The 21180-nt window shown below is 40.6% G+C and overlaps 2 protein-coding genes across 8 annotated transcripts; one reads left to right on the plus strand and one right to left on the minus strand.

Annotated features, from left to right (window-relative positions):
* Positions 1–356: 356 nt before the first annotated feature.
* Positions 357–6032, minus strand: LOC144707584 (Tetratricopeptide repeat (TPR)-like superfamily protein). Of its 5 annotated transcripts, none has more exons than XM_078580773.1 (8): positions 5922–6032; positions 4891–5084; positions 3879–4111; positions 2933–3182; positions 2699–2844; positions 2024–2229; positions 1820–1944; positions 357–1065 (listed from the first exon to the last, which is right to left on the minus strand). In XM_078580773.1, exons 2-8 carry the CDS (start codon positions 5078–5080, stop codon positions 479–481), a joined length of 1737 nt encoding a protein of 578 aa, XP_078436899.1. In that variant the 5' UTR covers positions 5081–5084; positions 5922–6032; the 3' UTR covers positions 357–478. The 5 variants fall into 5 exon arrangements, with proteins under 5 accessions (XP_078436899.1, XP_078436900.1, XP_078436903.1 ...); XM_078580774.1 differs by lacking the exon at positions 5922–6032 and adding an exon at positions 5797–5897; XM_078580777.1 differs by lacking the exon at positions 4891–5084 and having other exon boundaries at positions 3883–4111; positions 5922–6025.
* A 3309-nt stretch (positions 6033–9341) lies between these two features.
* LOC144707887 (uncharacterized) lies at positions 9342–20228 on the plus strand. 3 transcript variants are annotated; one of them, XM_078581143.1, is made up of 6 exons: positions 9342–9489; positions 11057–11139; positions 12187–18126; positions 18199–18426; positions 19212–19325; positions 19854–20228. In XM_078581143.1, exons 2-6 carry the CDS (start codon positions 11083–11085, stop codon positions 19998–20000), a joined length of 6486 nt encoding a protein of 2161 aa, XP_078437269.1. In that variant the 5' UTR covers positions 9342–9489; positions 11057–11082; the 3' UTR covers positions 20001–20228. The 3 variants fall into 3 exon arrangements, 2 of the variants coding, with proteins under 2 accessions (XP_078437269.1, XP_078437268.1); XM_078581142.1 differs by having other exon boundaries at positions 9343–9489; positions 19851–20228; XR_013582571.1 differs by lacking the exons at positions 19212–19325; positions 19854–20228 and having other exon boundaries at positions 12187–17912; positions 18004–18126; positions 18199–18338.
* The last annotated feature ends 952 nt before the right edge of the window (positions 20229–21180 follow it).

Genomic DNA, 21180 nt, shown 5'->3' on the forward strand with positions numbered 1-21180 from the left:
GTGTTAAGAACATTCCTATGCTCTTTCTAGCCATGCAAGACGTAAACCAAAAATTAGACTCCACACAATAAGATAAAGCTTCAATAAATACAAAGGCACCAAATAGATCACAGCTAACAGCTGAAGAAATGCTATCACAGCATGAAAAACAACAAGAACTAAATTGGACATGAAACAATGAATTTATGATGGTACCCTAGCATCCTGCATAGGTCCTTCACTAAGGTGGCTAAAATACCACAAACAAGAAATGTTAAGATAGGAATAAATCTGAAGTAAAACTGTTCTGAATAAAGAACTCAACTTTTTCTTCAAGAAGTAATTGAAATAAAAAAAACCAAAATAGTCAATATCAATTAGTTGAAGAACATGTTTGTTTCTGCTTTATAAATTTGATATTTTATTTACCCATAAATTCAGGGGGCCATAAATTAAATCAACTTTACTTATGACACAACAGTCAGAGAGCAGAAAACAATTAAACAGAGCTCAATGTTGTCCTAACCTCCTTGTGCATGGTTCTAAGGACAAGATTGACCTGAGCAACTTGTTCTTCATTGGAACAAGCAGAGAGGAGTACCTTGGCTGTACCGCCATCTGGGTAACACCCGGCGTCAATCATCTCCTCAAAAATTTCAAGACATTTTTTGTACATCTTCTTCCTGGAATAAGCTCCTATCCTCGAAGTCCACGTCACCACATCTGGGACCAAGTTCTTCGTTCTTATAGAGCGGAAGAGCTCTTCCATTCGGGAGAGAAAGCCGGCGCGGCCGTAGATGTTGACTAGAATGTTGTAGGTGCTGATATGGGCCTCAAATGGGCCATTTTCCAAGGCCCAGAGGACCTCCTCCATCTTCTTTAACTGACCCATCTTGCCGTAGGCATCGATCATGGCGTTGAGGACGAAGGTATCGGGTTTTATGCCGGATTTGAGCATGTTAGTGATGACCTCCTCGCATTTGGGCATGTTGCCGAATTTGGCATAAGCAGATAATAGGAGCATGTGGGATTTCATTGTTGGAACCATACCCTGCTTCTTTATCTCCTCAAATACGGCTTGGGCATCTGCAGCCAGGATATTATTTACAATGAGGAAAAAACAAGAGACCCAACGAACAAAGAAATTCCTGAATCATGCATGCTCTATGATATAAAAATTAATATTTCAGTACCTAAATCAAACTCAGTATTTCAGTACAGGGGTAGGGTGATGCATTTCCGGGATCTAAACAGAGATCTCGTGTTTTCAAGATATTATGATTTAAAATGTTCTTTGGCTTAATAGCTTTCAGAGAGACAAAGGACATGTCCTCATTTAACAAAATTCCAGAGATATCTATTTAAGTTAATAATGTTTTCTGATGGCAAATACTTATCTGCAAAATCACACAATGCAGAAAGATACTGAAGACATGTGTGTCAATAAAATAGAGTGTTATCCTAAAATTAGTTCCCTGTACAGAGGCATTTCAGTATTTTATCCTTAGATTAGTTCCTTTTTAGTACAAGTATCTCTACTTTAATGAGTGCAGAATATTTCAGTTGTAGAATTAACAGAGAAAACCTCCCCGGGAGACCCACAGGTGACTACCTGACCTTGTTATCATTCGATATGGATTCAGACCAGCTCTAGATGGCTATTTATCCAGTGCTGGAAACAGAGAACATTGGGGTTTTATAAACCAAGATTTCTGTTGACAGGTTTTATTAACCGAGATGCAAAGACAGGTTGAATAAAAGAGCACAAAATGAAGAGCCACAGAAAGGATAAACCTTTGAATTAGATTTATAATGCTTCAAAGAAAACGCCAATACAAACCTTCATGTAGACCAGCTCTGCCAAAAGCATCGACCATGATGTTATAAGAAGCTTGGTCTGGTTCGCATCCCATGTGCCGCATGAGAGAGAAGATCTCAAATGCACCATGCGGAAATCCCCCTCGACTGTACTCAGTCGTTAATGAAATCATAATTAAACAACTTTGTTATGTCTCATATAGATCACTGGGCAGGCGAGAAGAACCTGTAAGCTTCCATCAATGCGTTGTATGTGTACACATCAGGTTCATGGCCAGCTTCTTGCATTTGTTCAAAGAGTTCTTCTGCCTTGTCACACCGGCCCTCCCTTGCAAAGGCATTTATTAAAGCTGTGTATGAACATATGTTGGGTTCACATCTTGCTGTCCTCATCTCGTTGAAAATCTTCAAGGCCATTGACGACTGACCTGCCTGACATGGAAAGCAAGTTGGGAAACATAGAAACAGGTAGATATAACCTTGTAAAGAATTCCACAGGGAAAGGAGAGATTGGTGGCAGATGTGACAGAGAAGTATAAAGAGAGAAAGGACGGGAGAAAAGATAGCAGGACAGCTGGAGAACCCGCTGCCCTGGGATTCAGAAAATTGATACTAGGATTTCCCAACAACCTTTATAAAAGGATAGTAATTTTAAGGAAGGGGAATTACACCATACCCCTGATTAAACCAAACTTGATGCTGAACTCCAAGGGGTATAGATAGAGCCTAGATGCGAGATAGAGAGGAATGAAAGAGCAGGTGATGGAGCAGGGCAGTTGATGGAGAGAAAAACTAAAATTCATCTACCGCAACAGTTCCCTACCTTATACATGAGTATTGATCGAAAAGAAAAAATATATAAATAACCTTAAATCTGACAGCTGATATGGAAATATACTACCCTTCCGTACAGGTTGATGAGCATAGTGTAGGTCTCATTGGACGGCTGGCATTTGTTGGTCTGCATCCTCTGATAAAGTTCCAGTGCCCTCTCAGTTTTCCTTGACTTTATGAGGCCGCTGATGAAAGCATTATATACAATAGCGCCTGAAAAGAAGATACAATTGCCAAAAGTATGTTAAAAGAGACAAAAAGAGTAGGTGGAATGAGAAGAGATTTTTTGGAAGCATAGTACTTTGGGGGGTTCCACTATTCTGCATCTCTGCGAAAACGGCCTCTGCCTTGTCAAATAAGCCAGACAAGCAATAAGTTGAGATCAGAAGAGCATATGTGTCATCGGTTGGGATAATCTGATCTTCCAAAAGTCTTAAATAAGCAGACTCGGATTTTGCCCACTTGGCTTTCTGGCCATACGCATCGATCAGCAAGTTGTAACACATGACGTCTGGCTTGAAGGAGCTCCGGTTTAATATCCATTCACAAACCTAGAGGGAAGAAAATGTTTCCACTAACATTGTTTATGTAGAACTCCACAAAGAGCAGTTAATGTATGGAAAGTGATCCAAAAAGTAGGAGAGAAAGAGAAGAAATGAAAGACCAGGAACAATAAAATCAAATTCAAATAACAGACACGCTTGCACTAGAGGATTCATAGCAATAGATATGGTAGGGAAAATTAAATGAAAGGCCCTACTTCCGACAGTGTATTTATTCTCAAAGAGAGATAAAAGCTTCATATCATGTTAGGAGGGTTCAACTTTTAGCTGGTAGCCAGCAATGTAATTCTTCTTAGGGAACTTATTTTTGGAAGAAAGATCTACTGGGGACCCTTTCGACGTGATAAATAAAAATGAGCGTTAAGTACCCCAAAATTCCCTATAAAAGATTAACAGAAAGGATGGTTTCTTGAGATCTGGAGATATTTGAAAACAAAAGGAAAAACAATTTTTGAATTAGGGATGAAGAAATAATTAAGTCAATGGGAGGATCACGCAAGGGTTGGATCCCATCATCCTGCCAATATAGTGACTTGTGGGAAGACCTTTACTTGCCCACTTTTATAGGGAATATACTCCCCAATTTAAACTTTTTTCAGTTCTAATTCATTGTACTCGAATCACAACGCAATAAAATAGATAATTAAAAATAAAAAGATGAAGAATGCAGGTAGGCCTCCTTACTAACACAATTGGATCCCATTTTTTGTTTGCACGAAGCTGTACAAGCACATTGATGAGATCATCCCACATATCATGAGTAGGAGATAGCGTATCGAGCGACAACCAAACTCTGCGGCCATCAGTCTCCTGCAAGAGGAATTCAAGGATTTGCTGCCCAATTGGACTCAAAACTGGAAGGACCCCATCAACAAATCCAGAGCCATATTTCCAACCTCTTCCCCTTAGAGAGCCATCTGTCCACGGAGAAAACTGAAACTATGTTCAAACCAAAAGAAATAAAAGACGCAACAGAACAAGAGTAAAAGGTGTATGGGTAGGGCTCATCAGGTCCCAACAAAGCTGACAAGTGATGTTTACATTGATTAATGTTTGCCTATGATGTTGTCGTAGTAATCGGGCTTTAATGTCGTCAACACCATCAACCATTTTTACTTCAAGGTAATTTTTCATAAAAGCGTTATCAACTAAGCCAGAGGAAGTTATGACAGCATTGACATAGACGGGGTTGATGATTTTTAACAAGAAAGTTTGGAGCTCGAACATCTGAACAGTGTTGACATTTGACATTGACATTGATGTTTGTTTACGGGACCAGTTAATGACTCATCAATGTCAACGGGCAACAATGTCATCATCACTGTCTACCGTCCATACTTTATGGAATAATTCCATCAAATTCATCGTCACTGTCAATTAGGCCAGTTTTCTGTTGAAGAAACTACAAGGCCAGTTAACATTGAAGATGATATTGACATCGATGGGTTTTCTTTTTTTTTCTAGAATTTTACCAAGTTGGCATTAACCGGCAGCGTCAACCATATTTGATACTCCAGTCAATATCATCATCATCAACCACCCTAAAATTTGTCATCGTCAATATCATGGTCAACATCAATGAGGGTGGATAATCTTGATGATTTGACATTGATGGGTGCCAAACCCTATAAATGGAACAAAATCACGTGACACAGTTCACTAAAAATAATATACATTAGCAAAAAAAGACGATTACTCTTCTTCCTTGACAACTTCTTAGGATTGATGTTCTTCAATCTGCCATGGCTATCGAGAAATTCTTTTTCTTGTCTCTTGACCTTGACAACAGGGTAAGAAATACTAATCTTCCTCGTTACTTTGCCTCTACAGGAAAACATTCTGCATACGGTTTCTCCATATACACAGTGCAATGAGACCCCGGCCATCAACCTTCAGTTACAAACATATGCTCTTTTACCACGTGCATCATAAATAAGAATAACTAAATTGTCTTTTACCACGTGCATCATAAATAAGAATAACTAGATTGAGATGCTCAACTAGTATTAAGAATGAAGAAAAAAATATAGAGTTTGAAGATAGTGCACAATCGACTCACGCATCATGAGGCGTATACGCAGCCATTATTTATATCTAAAAACTTAAACCCCAGTACTTTATAAATCTTACGTTCCTCAGAACGCAGAAATTGCAGAGCCGGAAATGGCTTTGCTGAAGACAAACTATAATATATTCTGATTATTTGATACCCAATAGAGTTCTTCAGATTAACTTGTTTTTTACAAACTTTTCCTCGAACACCGCCACGGCTAATCAGAGAAAATTTTTATACCTACGGTGATTATAGATTAAATAAGCCGATGACTCCGAAAGAAAATGCTGCTCGAATCTACGAGGATTGACGATAAAATAACTAAAACATAGAACAAATCAATCGACCCGCAACATGAAAATGCAATAGTTCAAGAAGTGTTTTCCAAAAAAATACGACCGTATCAGCCTCAAAGAAAGAAAAATACAGAACGCAATCTATCTCACTCGTTCCCGTGCTTCAAACTCGTGGTCCGAGGACAAACAACGACAAGAAAAATGTTTAATTCAATAAAATACGAAGAGAAAACACCGTAAAAGACGGAATAACCTATCGGTTATTTCAGCCAGATTCTGCTGAAACGCTCATTAATCGTCAAAACGCGAGCGAATTGAGAGACAAGATGTGGACGAGACGCAAAGATTGAGATTCCACGATAGATAAAACGCCATTACCTGTCTGTTCTCCGCTACTCAGACGATCTGATTTAACTCTTTCTGAAGAACACCGAATAGCTTCGGATAGTTCTCCCTCCTCGGGAAAAGAAAATATCAGTATAATACTGATCTCCGCCACTGTTTATAGGATTTTACTTTATATACCCACCTCTGGATGACGACGACGGATTGATGACGTTTTGTGGACGATTGTGGTTTAGAATATTATAGACGAGTTAAGAGGAATTTGGTTTATATACTCCCCTCTGGTTGACGATGACGAGTTGTCATCATCGGACATCTGAATTCTAAAGTGTACAATGGTTATAGTCCTGGGACGTGGACGGGACGGTTTTTTCGTCCCAGGGTGAAAAAAAAGTCCCGTCCACGAGATTGAACGAAAACTGGGACAGAAATTCATCCCGGGATCAACGAACAAGACGGTTTTCCTATCGTCGGACAGAAAAACCATCTCGTCCGGAGGTCTTGGATGGTAAGGGATGGATGAAAATATGTTTGATTCGCTTCCAACGGTTGAGATATTGCCACGTGGCCTCGCTTAATCAATTCATTGACATTTTGCATCAAAATCCCTGCTTTTTTCAAACTGACGCTGCCCAAAAGTAATTGTACTTATGTCCCTCCACTTTCTCTCTCCTCCATATTTCCCTAAAAACTTATAAAAATATATTAAAAATTTTAAGCGTGATTTTTTTTTGTCTGGGACGATGGACAAGAGTGTTTTTCTCCGGATGGGACAAAAATGGCAAAGTCGGGACACGGATGATTCTTTTCTTCAATTGATGAAACCCTGGACGGAACGGTTTGGACAAAGTTGAAATATCCGGACGTCAGACTGGACGATCTTCGTCCCGTCCCATCCATCGTCCACGTCCCTGATGATCCAGAACTACAACGATCGTCCAGGATGGGGCGTTGGCCAGTTTGAGATGGTTTTACTACTCGTACGGCATTTCATTTTTGTTGGGTCTTCCGAAACTGTCCCATCCCCCCTAATCTATCACTCAAGCCACCTTTAGTTGGTAGCCAAACTCTTAGGAAAATACCATTCTATTAGAATTTTAGAACAGAATTTCAGAAAAAAATTGCAAAATGGAATTTTACACATTCATCACTGTCCATAAAAAATCGTCCCATCCTTCATCTGGTAGATGAATTCCCTTCACATCCGATGTCCCTGTCCATGCACTCGTTAGACGGTTAAGAAAGTCAAGGGCTAATCGTCAACGTTGACATGACATCTTTTAATGATAGATCAGGAACAAAATTCTAGTGAAAAATGACAGTTATAGATGAGGTCAATGCATCACGTCATCGTCAAGGTCAACGAATGTGTTGACTCTGACTTTTACCCACCCTACTCAGTGTTTTAGCGTCATCCGTCCTGTCTTTTGAAGGAGAAGGGGCGCAACGGCAAAATTAACTGAGCGGGTGACGAACTGTTGATGACCCCATCCAAAAGAAGAGACAAAACAGCGCCAAACTATACGTTGACCAATTATACATCGCCACCTGTATCTGGCTCAGGTATATGGCCCACGGCTTACCAGCCTTCTATTTTGAACCGGGACATTTTACAAAAAGTGGGAAAACAGGGACGTCAATGTAAATTGCACAAAGCCAGCTGTATAACATACGTGGCAAAATATTAACTTGTGGGCCCATAATTAATCAGCTTTCTACTTGGAGCCACATTTTACAGCCTGGTCGGTCCAGTCCTCTATTACAACTGTGGATTGTTTTAAAAAAAACTTCTTAAAATAAGGGATCTGGGAAGAAAAATGCAACAAAATTGACGTCAAAGTTTTGAAATGTCTTAAGCCGCCTAGGAGGACCAGTCAACTTGAGATATTGCTGCGAAAATTCGTGCAACATTCTGTGAATTTTCACATATTGTGTGAATTTTAGACCCCACCATACCCCCTGCGCCACGTGGCATGCGACCTTTGGTGAGAAATCCATATGGCACACCACCCAAAACTGCACAGTTGTGTACAAGGTGGTATAGTGCATGGGCACAGACAGGATGGTTATTTAGTCGGAGGATGAAAAATGGTGAGACGTTGGACGTCCGCCCGCCGGTCTCAAGAGGGGGAAGAAATAACTGTCCCGTCCATGCTTTGGACGGCGGACGGGACGGTTTCTGCGTCCCGTGCGAGTACAGTAGGCACCTGACAGATCCAGCTGGCGCGATGCGCGTGATGTGCCATGTGTCAAATTCTGAGTGCCCTAATGCTGACGCATGCACTGTTTTGTCCCAGACATCGGACGGGATGATAATTTCTTGGACGGAATGGAACGTAGATGAAAAAATTAGGACGGGACAAACCCTGGACGGGACCGAGGATGAAAAATAACAAGATGTAGGATCGTCTGCCGGTCTCATGTGGGGGAAGAAATAACTGTCCCGTCCAGGCTTTGGACGGCGGACGGGATAGTTTCTGCATCCCTTGCGAGTACAGTAGGCGCCTGACAGCTCCAGCTGGCGCGATGCGCGTGATGTGCCATGTGTCAAATTCTGAGTGCCCTAATGCTGACGCATGCACTGTTTTGTCCCAGGCGTCGGACGGGACGATAATTTCGTGGACGGGATGGAACATAGATGAAAAAATTAGGACGGGACAAACCCTGGACGAGACGATGCAGACGAATGTCTAAAAATTGGGACATATCACGGGGCGATCTTCGTTCCATCCGATCCGTTGAGATAGTGTCAACGCCCATTCTGATGTGCACTCGTCTCACCAGCAGCACCATGGTGAAAGACGCCGTGTCGCTGATGTGCACCTCGCCAAAATCCCTGGTAGCGAGCAAGATGCCGTGTCGCTGGACAGGAGGACCATCTCTACGGTCAACAAAAAAGACTATCGCGACGGTCAACAGAAAGACCACATCTACGGTCAAATAAGTTGGGTACTAGGTGGCGAGCGGTCAATCCGCCAGATTTTTCTTTAGTAGGGGTATTTACGTCATTTTGGCGCGGGCCCGCCACGAGGGCGGCGGCCGACCAGGCACCGTAGAAAGCGTTGGCTCCAATACAACAGACCGAAAAGGAAGTCCACGTCATTCTTTTCACCGGCTTATAATCATTTATTTTAAATGCCAGGTAGTAGATGAGTCTGGGGGTTTGAATTGTCGGGATGCACGTGGCCATTTCTCATTGGCCAATTCGTTTGAGCAGTCTATCCCGCTGGCGTGCGTCGTGCTGACGTGGTACTTTCTGGTTACTGGCCACAAATATAAGGACTTTAAGGTATACGTGTTATTGTACATTTTTATTGGATACGACCGAGTCTCGGAGAAAGCAGAAGAAAGTCACGAATCGTCGAAGCCTTCCGCTTAGAAGATATTTACGTAATAAAATAACTAACGGGGGCTTTATTTTATTATGTGGTTTACGCGGGGAAAGATTTGAAGGCGCGGAGCTGAAGTATAAATTGAAAGATTCCTTACTTTTTTTCAACTTGCTGGCTGTCCCTTGCTTCTATCGAAGGAATTCATTGAGAGAGAGAGACTGGGAGATCGAAGACGAAGTTTGAATCCTGATCAGCTCTGATCTCTACAGGCATGCATATTTTTAGATTTTTGATGTTGTGGAACATGATTTATTGTTTTTTCAAGTTTTTTTCTTGTTGATTTAGAGTCACGCGCTTGTTTGATCGCCGGTTTCGCTTTTTTTGTTCTAGATTCTTCTTAATCCTTATTTAGTCTTAATTGCATGCGTTTCTCGAAAAAATTCCTGGTGTAGATCTACGTGATCTTGCTCAGTCAGTTGTCTAGTTCAGATTGTCAGTCAGCGAGCTCACTGATTGTGGATCTGCAATTTGAGCTTACTTCGATGTTTCTTCTCGCTGAGAAGAAGAAGAGAGAACCGGAGATTCCACGTATCTCGGCTAATCGTAGCCAGATGTCGTCGGTTTCACTATTTCGATCGTCACAATCTTCTTCTGCTTTAATTTGAAAAGATAGCCGACTCCATAACTCCATCTAAGCGTATCATCCGCTCATCTCCTGTCACAGCACCGTAAGTGATAAATATCTGCTCCAAATCTTGTATCTCCCCGAATCATCCGTTCTCAGAAAATCTTAGTACTCTGATCCTTCGCTCAGTGAACCGATCTTCGTAGTTGATAATTATTTCATTTGATCTAAAATCTCAATCTGCCTTCGTCTTCATGTCTTCAAGCTACAAAGGAAGCGGGAGAAAGAGGGGAAATCTTCCGTAACGCAGTAGCATTGCGGAAGAGGACGATGTCAGAGTCTAGTGTATACCTAGATTCTTGAAATAAAGTAAAAAATTGTTCGTGAGGTAATTTGTTTCAGCCGATAGCACTTATAAAATGTAATTCGGGGCCCTCAACCTTCCATTAAGCGAGAGATAGATGTCACAGTCAAGTGTAACCTTAGATTTCTGAAATGATGTATAGTAGGGCATGGGTAATTTGTTTTCATCCGGCAGAGATCTAAAATTAAAGATCCTGGGCCCTCAACCTTTGTCCGAGAGAAATTTAACAGCTATTTTCCGTTTTTAATACTTCTCCTCTGACCAATGAGATGAGCTGTATGATCACAGATCTTGTGATCTGCTCTTTGTCCGACGGTCTGATAAACATGATTAATTAGTAGAGTTTGACGAAACCAGTAAACATCTTCATGACCCACAAGCAGATGACTTAATCTATTAAATTATAGTCACGGGTTCGCGGTTTTGACCCGGAATGTGAGCTTACTTCTACCGAGGTCTGATCAGCAATCTTTGCGTAGTTCTTTGGTAATCTGATACAAGTGGTGGAGTTGCTTTCGTACCCTTTTTGAGTTACCGGTTGCTTTTGGATGATGCTCGAGAGAAAATGAACATTGCTTGTTCTTACTTTTTAACTTCTTATAGTGTTCCATTAAATCGTTAAAACACTGTTCTCCTAATCCTGACTTTAATCAGAAGTTTATTGTTCTTAACCGCTGTCTTCCTCATTGTGGCTGTCTCTGTTTCGGTTTGGAATAGTACACCTGTCGCAACCCATGACATCGAGTTATACTTATCTTCGTGATGAGAAAATTATTCAGATTCCCGGAAATTATCGAGTATTATTTTTGTAACTGAGAAGCGAATTCGTTGCTTCTGATTTTTACAGATTTTCCTCTCCATTCGGGAACAACCATGGCAGAGACAAAAGCTAGCTCTGCCGAAGACCTGGAGAAGGTTTCTCAGAGAGAGGTAAGTTGTGATGTTATATTTTCTTCAATATTTCGTGCGAATCCTGCATTTTTTTGTATGATTTGTGGTTTTTAAACCACAGTCCTTGTATCCGGCCAAATTTCAAGTCATCCTCGCCTTCCCCCTTAGGACTTCAGTAAAATAAAACTTACTGTTAATGTGATGGCTGATTGAAATATAAACTACTGACACAATTAATATTTCTAAAGTTATTCGGGCAATCCTCAGGATGAGAGGAAATAAGGGCCTAAGACATCTGCCTTACCCTGAAAATTGATTGCTTTCTTGTAAATATTCGATTCCAAAATTAATAAAATTTGGTCCTTGTCGTTTTCTTCTTTTGATAATAATAATCTTCTTTCGATCCACAAAATGTTGCCCCTTTATTCTCTTAGAGATTGAAATGTATATTTTTCTGTGGGCTCACTAGAATTTCAATGATATTTTTTTTGATGAAATTCACCTTTTAAGCAATGTTATTTACGAATATTATGTGTATCTAATGAAAGAGAACTAAAATATTTGTACAACGAAAAGAAGTTATCAAGGTCGATTTTATCTTATTTGAAACATTTAAATCATACAAATTATTAACAGTGTTCAGTGCTTTAAAACCAATACCAGCTTTAAACAATTCTCAAATAACTGTTAAGGTGAAAGAGAGCTGATTTCATGTTACGCAGCTCATTTGTGATAAAAGGAAACTGAAACTGCTATCAAAGTTTTTCTTCAGTAATAATATGAGATTATTCAAAAAATAAAAAACAATAATATGATATTTTATTTGGATATTTGATTTGTTTGCTCTCCAAAGTTTTGGATTCATTCATTTTTTGGTATGAATTTCCTATTAACCAAAGCTAGAGTAGATACTTTACAACATTTCCCAGACATTAGTCCTCAAACGGGTGAAGTTTTTGTTTTCATGAACATAATTTCTCTTACTCTACCCGTCAATGCTACCTGGTGTAAACTCATACATTTATTGATACACATCTTATTTATTTTTCTATTTTGCTTCTTGAGAATGATCTAATAATTCAACAGGAGGAAGAAACCGCTCTAGAAAAAGAATTTGTTAAGGTAGAGAAGGAACCGGAGACAGTGCCTCCAGCAGAACACTCAATCTCTCCAATAAACTCAAAAGAACTGGAGCCCCTCTTAGAAGAACTGAAGCAGGCAGAATCTGAGAAAGTCAGACTCCAAACAGAGCTCAACTCTGCAACAGAGACACTACAGAAGAGTAACAAACACAGTGAGGAGCTCGAGGCTGACCTGAGAAGGCTCAAAGAAGAGATAAAGAAAGCAGCCTTAGATCATGAATCTACGAATAAGGAACTTAATGGCATAAGAAAAACATATGACGAGCTCTCATTAGAGCTTGAAAATTCTAAAAAGCAGGCACTGAAACTAGAGAAAGATCTGTCTGCATCTGTGGAGGAGCTGCAAAAATTCGAGAAACTGAGTAAAGAAAAAGAGCTGTTAGCGGATTCAGAGTCCAAGAAAGCAGCTGAGCTTGAAAAATTGCTCGAGGCAGCTAAACTGGATACAGAGGAGATGAGAAAGAAAGTGGTTCTTTCTCAGGAGGAGTTGAAAAGCCAGGGTCAAAAGGCAGAGGAAGAGCTTGGGAAAACTAGAGAAGAACTGTCTGTAGCTCTGACCAAAACGTCTGAGCTTGAAATATTGATTGAAGCCACCAAATTAGATGTGGTGGAGATGGAAAAAAAACTGACTCTTTCATATGAGCAAGCGAAAATCCAGAGTCAAAAGGCAGATGAAGAACTTGGGAAAACTAGACAAGAACTATCTGCAGCAGTGACTAAATCATCGGAGCTCGAAAAATTCCTTGAATCAGCCAAACTAAATGAAAAAGAGATAGAACAAAGACTGTCTCTTTCTCAGGAGCAGTTAAAAACCCATGTTCAAAAGGCAGACGAAGAACTCGGGAAAACAAAACAAGAACTGTCTGCGGCAGTGGAAAAATCATCTGAGATTGAAAAATTGTTTGAAGCCACCAAGTTAGAAGCAGAAGCTAAGGAGAAAAAACTGACTCTTTCACAGGAAGAGTTGAAAAACCAGGTTCAAAATACTGAGGAGGAGCTTGAGAAATCTAGACAGGAACTATCAGCAGCTGTGACAAGATCATCTGAGCTTGAAAAGTTGATTGCAGCCACCAAACAAGAGGCAGAAGATAAGGAAAAAAGCCTGATTCTTTTGCAGGAGCAATTAAAGACCCAGGTTGGAAAAACAGAGGAGGAACTCGGAAAAGCTAAACACGAACTATCATCAGCTTTGACAAGATCAACCGAGTTTGAAAAGTTGCTTGAAGCTGCCAAACAAGATGCTGAAGATAAAGAAAAGAAACTGACTCTTTTGCAGGTGCAATTAAAGACCCAGGTTGAAAAGGCTGAGGAGGATCTTGGGAAATCTAGACAAGAACTATCGGCAGCTGTGACGAGATCATCCGAGCTTGAAACGCTCCTTGAAGCCACCAAACTTGAAGCAGAAGAGAAGGAGAAAAAACTGATTCTTTCAGAGGAGTTATTAAAGACCCAGGTTGGAAAGACAGAGGAGGAGCTTGGGAAAGCTAAACAAGAACTATCTGCAGCTGGGACAAAATCTTCTGAGCTTGAAAAGTTGCTTGAAGCCGCCAAACTAGAAGCCGAAGAGAATGAGAAAAAACTGACTCTTTCCCTAGAAGAGTTGAAAACTCAGGTTCAAAAGACTGAGGAGGACCTTGGGAAAGCTAAAAAAGAACTATCAGCAGCTGTGACGAGATCATCCGAGCTTGAAACGCTCCTTGAAGCCACCAAACTTGAAGCAGAAGAGAAGGAAAAAAAACTGACTCTTTCGCAGGAAGAATTGAAAACCCAAGTTCAAAAGACTGAGGAGGAGCTTGGGAAAGCTAAACATGAACTATCAGCAGCTGTGACGAGATCATCCGAGCTTGAAACGCTCCTTGAAGCGACCAAACTTGACGCAGAAGAGAAGGAGAAAAAATTGACTCTTTCAGAGGAGCTATTAAAGACCCAGGTTGAAAAGGCTGAGGAGGATCTTGGGAAATCTAGACAAGAACTATCGGTAGCTTCGACAAGATCATCCGAGCTTGAAACGCTCCTTGAAGTCATTAAACTTGAAGCAGAAGAGAAGGAGAAAAAACTGACTCTTACACAGGAAGAGTTGAAAACCCAAGTTCAAAAGACTGCGGAGGAGCTAGGGAAAACGAAACAGGAGTTATCAGAGGCTGTTACAAGATCATCTGAGCTTGAAAATTTGGTCGAAGCAACCAAGCAAGATGCAGAAGAGAAGGAGAAAAAACTGACTCTTTCAGAGGAGTTATTGAAGACCAAGGTTGAAAAGGCTGAGGAGGAGCTTGGGAAATCTAGACAAGAACTATCAGCAGCTGTGACGAGATCATCCGAGCTTGAAACGCTCCTTGAAGCCACCAAACTTGAAGCAGAAGAGAAGGAGAAAAAACTGATTCTTTCAGAGGAGTTATTAAAGACCCAGGTTGGAAAGACGGAGGAGGAGCTTGGGAAAGCTAAACAAGAACTATCTGCAGCTGTGAAGAAATCTTCTGAGCTTGAAAAGTTGCTTGAAGTCGCCAAACTAGAAGCCGAAGAGAATGAGAAAAAACTGACTCTTTCCCTAGAAGAGTTGAAAACTCAGGTTCAAAAGACTGAAGAGGACCTTGGGAAATCTAGACAGGAACTATCAGTAGCTGTGACAAAATCATCCGAGCTTGAAAAGTTGGTGGAAGCCACCAAAAATGATGCAAAAGATAAGGATGAAAAGCTGATTCTTTTGCAGGAGCAATTAAAGACCCAGCTTGAAAAGACAGAGGAAGAGCTGGAAAAAGCTAGACAAGAGCTATCTGCAGCTGGGACGAAATCCTCTGAGCTTGAAAAGTTGCTTGAGGCCACCAAACTAGAAGCAGAAGAAAAGGAGAAAAATCTGATTCTTTCACAAGAGCATTTAAAGGCCCAGGTCGAAAAGACAGAGGAGGAGCTTGGGAAATCCAGACAGGAATTATTAGCAGCTGTGACAAAATCCTCCGAGCTTGAAAAGTTGCTTGAAGCCACCAAACTAGATGCAGAAGAGAAGGAGAAAAAACTTTCTCTTTTGCATGATCAGTTGAAAACTCAGGTCCAAAAGGCTGAGGAAGAACTTGGGACAACAAAAGATGAACTGTCCAAGGCTACTAAGAAATCATCCGGACTTGAAATGTCGCTTGAGGCCGCCAAACTACATTCAGAGGAGATTGAGAAACATCTGACTCTCTCACAAGACCAACTGAAAACCCAGGTTCAAAAGGTTGAGGAAGAACTCAAGGAAGCAAGACAAGAACTTTTTGTAGTTACAGAGAAATTAGAGCATTCAAAGGCTCAAATTGCTGATTTGAAGGAGAAGGCTGAAGCAGAGACAAAGCTCAACCAGAAGCTTACAGAGGAGTTGAGTCTGAGCAAAGGTTCTGAAAACCAACTGAAAGAAGACATAGCAGCCAAGGAAATTGCAATCAAGCAAACAGAAAAGAGTTTGGCAGACGAGGCAACGAGAAGGGAGACCACGGAGCTGGCCCTTAAGTCCCATCAATCTCAAGTCCTAAGCCTGGGCGAGGAGCTCGTCAAGGTGGCCAAGGAGAAGGAAACTTTAGAGACCATAGTTGAAGAGCTGAACAATAATATAGGTCAGTTCAAGGAGATAAGCAGAGATCTTGAGAACAAGTTGACTCTTTCAGAGCAAAATCTAAGCAACACTGAAACCAAAAATGTGGAGCTTGAACAGAAACTTCAAGTCCTTGAGGAAAATCTCAAAGACTCGGCGATCAAAGCTGATGCAGCATCCCAGAAGCACCTCGAGCTCGAGGATTTAGTCAAGTCAGCCAACATTGAATTAACCAGCGTTAAAGATCAGCTAAATGATACTGAGCTTAAATTAGCATCTGCATATGAAATAAAATTGGAGCTGGATAAGCTGCTGGAAAATGCAGACAAAAAGGGCAAAGATGGCGAAGTGGAGAGGGAGAAGCTCCATTTGAGGGTATCAGAGCTCACAGATTTGCTGAAAGCTGCCGAGGAAGATAAAATCTCTCAGCTAGAATCGGCAGCCCAGAAATCATCTATGATTCAGGCAAATCTAGAGACGGAATTGAAGGAACTTGCTGAGAAACTTACCAAGGAACAAAGTCACGTCTCAGAGGCTCAAGCTCGTATTGTTCACCTAGAGGAGTTGGTTCAAGATTCTCAAAAGAAGATTCAAGAACAAGAACTGCTTCTCGAGACTATGAGAAATCATGAGGGGGAGCTCACAGAAGTCGTTAGCCAGAAGAATGCCCTCGTGGTCAACTTAACTGGAGAACTTGAAGCTTTCAAGGTCAAATGTTCTGACCTGGGAACAACCGTGGAGACGTTAAGCAAGATAGAAAAAGAATATGTAGAGTCATTGAATGCGGCCACAGAGGAAAAAAAGAAATTTGAAGTAAAAATTCAGGGACTCGAGAAAGATCTGGAAGTTTCTTTTGCAAGAGAAAATGAATTATTGAAGAAACTAGAGTCCTCTGAGGAACAGTTAAGTCATCATGCCAGATTTGCAGATGAAGCAAAATCTAGAAGCCTTGAATTAGAATCCCTCTATGAATCTACGTCCAAGGATGCAGAGAAGAAACTTCAAGAAGCAATAGAAAATCTGAAACTGAAGGAATCTGAAGCAAAATCATTGGGCGAGACAGTCAAGAGCCTCGAAGAACAGTCAGACAAAGCAAAGGAAGAACTTGCCACTTACAGGACCCAGTTGGAAGAAAATTCCAAGATTGTTGCTTCACTCGATAGTATAATCGAAGAGCTCAAAGTCAAGCTTTCAGACTCCAAGAAAATATCAGAGTTGTCTGAGTCAGAGAATGTGCTCTTGACCAATACTAATATGAAGCTGAAGGAAGAACTAGACTCGTATAGAAGCAAGATTGAAGATCTTCAAGCCAACTTACTTTCTGCTCAGACTGAAAAAGAGACAACGGCTGATCAGCTGGTAGCCCACCTAAAATCAATGGATGAACTCAGAGATCAGTTCACTAAATCATCTGCACTCCTCTCTGCTGCAGAAACTCGCTCCAGAGAAGTCGAGCTCGAGCTTAAGAAAACATTTGAGATATTAACCGAAAAGGAGACTGAAACCCAAGAGCTTAAGATTAAAATACAGGAACTGGAGGAAAATGTCCATGTTGCATTGACCAAACTAAAAGATGAGGAAGAAATCCATCGAACCCAGGCCTCAAAAGGAGTAGAAGAACTGGCCTCCTTCCAAGCCCAGATAGAAGAAAAATCCACAAAACTGATCTCATTGGAGACTACAATCACAAAACTGGAAGATAAACTATCAGAGTCTGAGAAGAAATTCGAGACATCGTTGTCTGAGAATGAGCTATTGGCGGGGACAATCAGCAAGCTGAAAGAACTCAATTCATACAGAAGTGAGATGGATGATCTCAGCGCTAAATTGAGTTCTGCTCATGCCGACATTGATGGACTGAAAGAACAGCTTACCAGAGAAACTGAACTCCATTCCAAAGCAAAATACCAGCTAAATGAAGCATCTGAGAAACTGAACCAGCGGGATTCTGAAACCCTAGAGCTCAAGGAGAAGATAAAGTCTTATGAGGAGAAGATCAAGGAAGATTCAGCTTTGATACAGACTCAGAAGGATGAACTGGCTGCTGCAGTGGCCAAACTGATGTCAAGAGAGGAGAAAATGAAGGAAGAAAAAACCAATTTTTCCAGGTTCGAATTGGAAAACACTCATCTGCTGCAAACAAATCTCAAGCTCACCGAAAATCTTGCGGATTACGAGACTAAAGTTAATCATCTCCAGACAACGTTGGTGGCTGCCCACGAGGAAAGTGCGAAAGCCGCGGCAGACCTGACCTTGCAGAAGAAAGTTGGTGAAGATCTGTCTATCAGACTTGAGTCTGAGGTCAATAAACTCCAATATCAGGTTAATTATCTATATTTTTTATCCATAATATATGTACTTATCAGTTATAACGGGGACTTTTTTATTTGACAGATCTTCTCCATTACTGAGGAGAATAATAAACTCATTCAAAAGAATAAGGAGCTCCATGAACTGGTGGGTCAACTAGACGAAGAGAAGAATAAGCAGGGCGAGAAGGAAGTATCTCTCAACACTAAAGTGGAATCTTTGGCTGCTGAACTGGGATCAAAATCTGAGCTGCAGGCGCGGGTTTTAGAGCTTGAACAAAAACTCTCATCAACAGAAATAAAATCAAGAGAGGTGCATTATGTTTTAATATTTGAGAAGTTAACGAATGGTGGAATTCTATTTTTTTTGCAATCTTTCTAAATATCTATCTCTATTGCTGTCTGTCTCCCCTTCTCTCTCTGTGTTTCTCTTTTCCTCTCTCTGTATATCTTTCTCTCTTAGTCTTTAACTTCACGCTGTATCTATATCAATCTTTCAATTTATCACATTCGCTTCCTCACACCCTCTATACCCTCCCATTCTCTCCCCAATTGGATTTCTATTTCTCTCTGGCTTCCTCCTCTCTTTAGCTCTATATTTTTTCACTGTATTTTAGATTCTGCAACTATTATTCTATCTTTATGTTTTTTAATTTTATCAATCTATTTCCATCTCTCTCTCACTCTCTCACTATCTCTCCATCAATCTTTCAGGCTTACATACACTATCCTGTCTTATCTTGTCTTTCTGCATCTATACCTTCGGCTATAACTCTCTGTCTTTCTCTCTTTTTCGCGTGCTCACCTCTACTAGTTCTCTCTGATTCGCTCGCACCCCGTATCTCTCTCTACATATATATATTTATATAGATACATATATGTTTCTCTGTGTCCTCTTTATTGGTAGAGTGGTTCTCTTTTTGTATCTCTCTCTCCTCTCTCTCTCTCTCTGTCTCCCTCCCTTTTTCAATCTGACTCTCACTCTCTCTCTCTCTCCGTAAGTCTCTAAAATTCTCTCTCTATCAATTCACCTGTCCATGTATCTCTCTTCATATGATTTACTCCACGACTGATGGATTGTGTTGGGCACTGGAGCAGGGCGCAGAGGTGAACAAGTCAGAAGTGGAAGAGCTGAGGAGCAAGTTGAGGGAAGCATCTCACATGAAAGAGAAGGTTGCAGAGCTCGAGACCCAGCTGCGGAACTCTGCCCAAGTAAGTTTGATACCTCTCTCTTCCTTCACACAAGAGAGAGATAGAGATTGAAGAGAGAGAGAGAGAGAGAGAGAGAGAGAGAGAGAGAGTTCATGGTGAGAAAGTGAAAGAATGAGAGGGAGACAATGAGAGAGAATGTGTGAGCTTTACAGAGTTAGAGAGATAGAGAGAGGGGTAGACAGAGGCATGCAGTGAGAGAGACTAAGAGTGATAGGGACAAACAGATGGAAACAAGGAAATGTACAGATTATGGGAGGCTGATAGAGGCAGAGAGAGGTTGTCTGGTGAGGCTGTAATAGGGTGACAGAGAGAGAAGTTGCAGAGGTATAGAAAGAGCTAAAATCAGAGAAGAACATCTTGTTTGAAAAAGTGAGAGAGGCAGTGGGAGGAAGAATAGGGTATGTACAGAATGAGTGACAGGTAGAAAGAAAAAGATAAAGAGTCAGTGGAAAGGGTGAGGGAGTAATAATATGTATAGAGTGAGAGTCTGCCGGATCTTATTAATAATGTTTCATATTCATACAGCAGAATGCACAGCCAATGGAGATACGTGACCAAGGCTCCGAGGCGACGAACGGCAACCCCAACACTGGCCTTTTGGTTAACTTGAAGGCGGTCATGTGGGTGGCCGTGGCCTCCATTATCGCCGGTGTCATTCTTGGTAAGCGGTATTAACTTCCTGCCACGAACCCTCCATTTACTTTAATTTTGTGCCTCATATGTGATTATTTAAACTAAGCCAAAATAGGACGAAAGAGGGGAGAGAAAGAAAGAGGCACTGTTTCTTTTGGTCACTGAAAACACATCAGAATTTGACATATAATCATGAAATACTGTTCAAGATTACCTCAATCCGTAATTTTTTTAATTTTTTAGGTTAATGAAATTTGAAATTTCTCTTTCCATTCAAGTATTGTCTTTTCACATGATTGATTATGTCTTCTAGACCATCCTTAGTTGTATGGAGGATCCAAATTAGTTTAATCTGTTTTAAATGAATTGAAGATGAGAGAGAGTCATAGGTAAGACACTATTCTTCTTAGATCACATCTTATACTCCATGCATATGGTTTAAACATATTTTGATTAATGTATATTAATTTTGAGAGCATAAGAAAATTTTTCGCAGAAATAGCATAAGAACTAGTAAAAATTACCCATAATTTTTTATAAAACACAAACTGGGTCTCGCTGACTCTTGATTTCACGAAGAAACTGTCAAACTGTAGGAAGTTTTTCTCATTTCGGGAAGGATATATCATGCACATAAGAGGGGGTGAATTAGGTCTTTAAAATTTTACTCTGCTGATTTTTTATTTTAAAATCCTTCTAGATAACTAAGTCTGCCATCCTTCTCATCTACCAACTCAGTTTTTAATTATGTACCAACCACTATATAGTTCCATCCAATGGATGTAGGTAGGAAAGATGAGGGAAATGTTCTATTTTTCACAAGTTCAGGCTATCTCCTTACCCTATCTTGGGGATTTTCCCACAGCTTCCCTCCCTTTTTCCTCATTTTTTATCTGGTCACTCAAGATAAATTATGATTCGAGTGGGTAAACACGGACTCCGGCATCCAAATCCATGTTTGAACATCAACAGGCCTAGATTATTATAAATATTTTCTCCTCAATGACCCAAGTTTCTGTAGAGTGGGTGTAGAAATCCTTCTCAGCCCTCAATAGAGATGATCAGGCTTTGGTATGTCCCTTTCTTCTTACAACATAACTCAATACTAAACAAGATAATCAAGTATAAATGCTCCCTCTTAAAAATATTCATAAAAAGCAAACAAAGAAGTATCAATTTATTCAGTTACTTAGCAAATATGGATAATATACTTTTCTATTGA

Source organism: Wolffia australiana, chromosome 9, assembly GCF_029677425.1.
Source record: "Wolffia australiana isolate 7733 chromosome 9, ASM2967742v1".
In the NCBI taxonomy this organism is placed as follows: Eukaryota; Viridiplantae; Streptophyta; class Magnoliopsida; order Alismatales; family Araceae; genus Wolffia; species Wolffia australiana.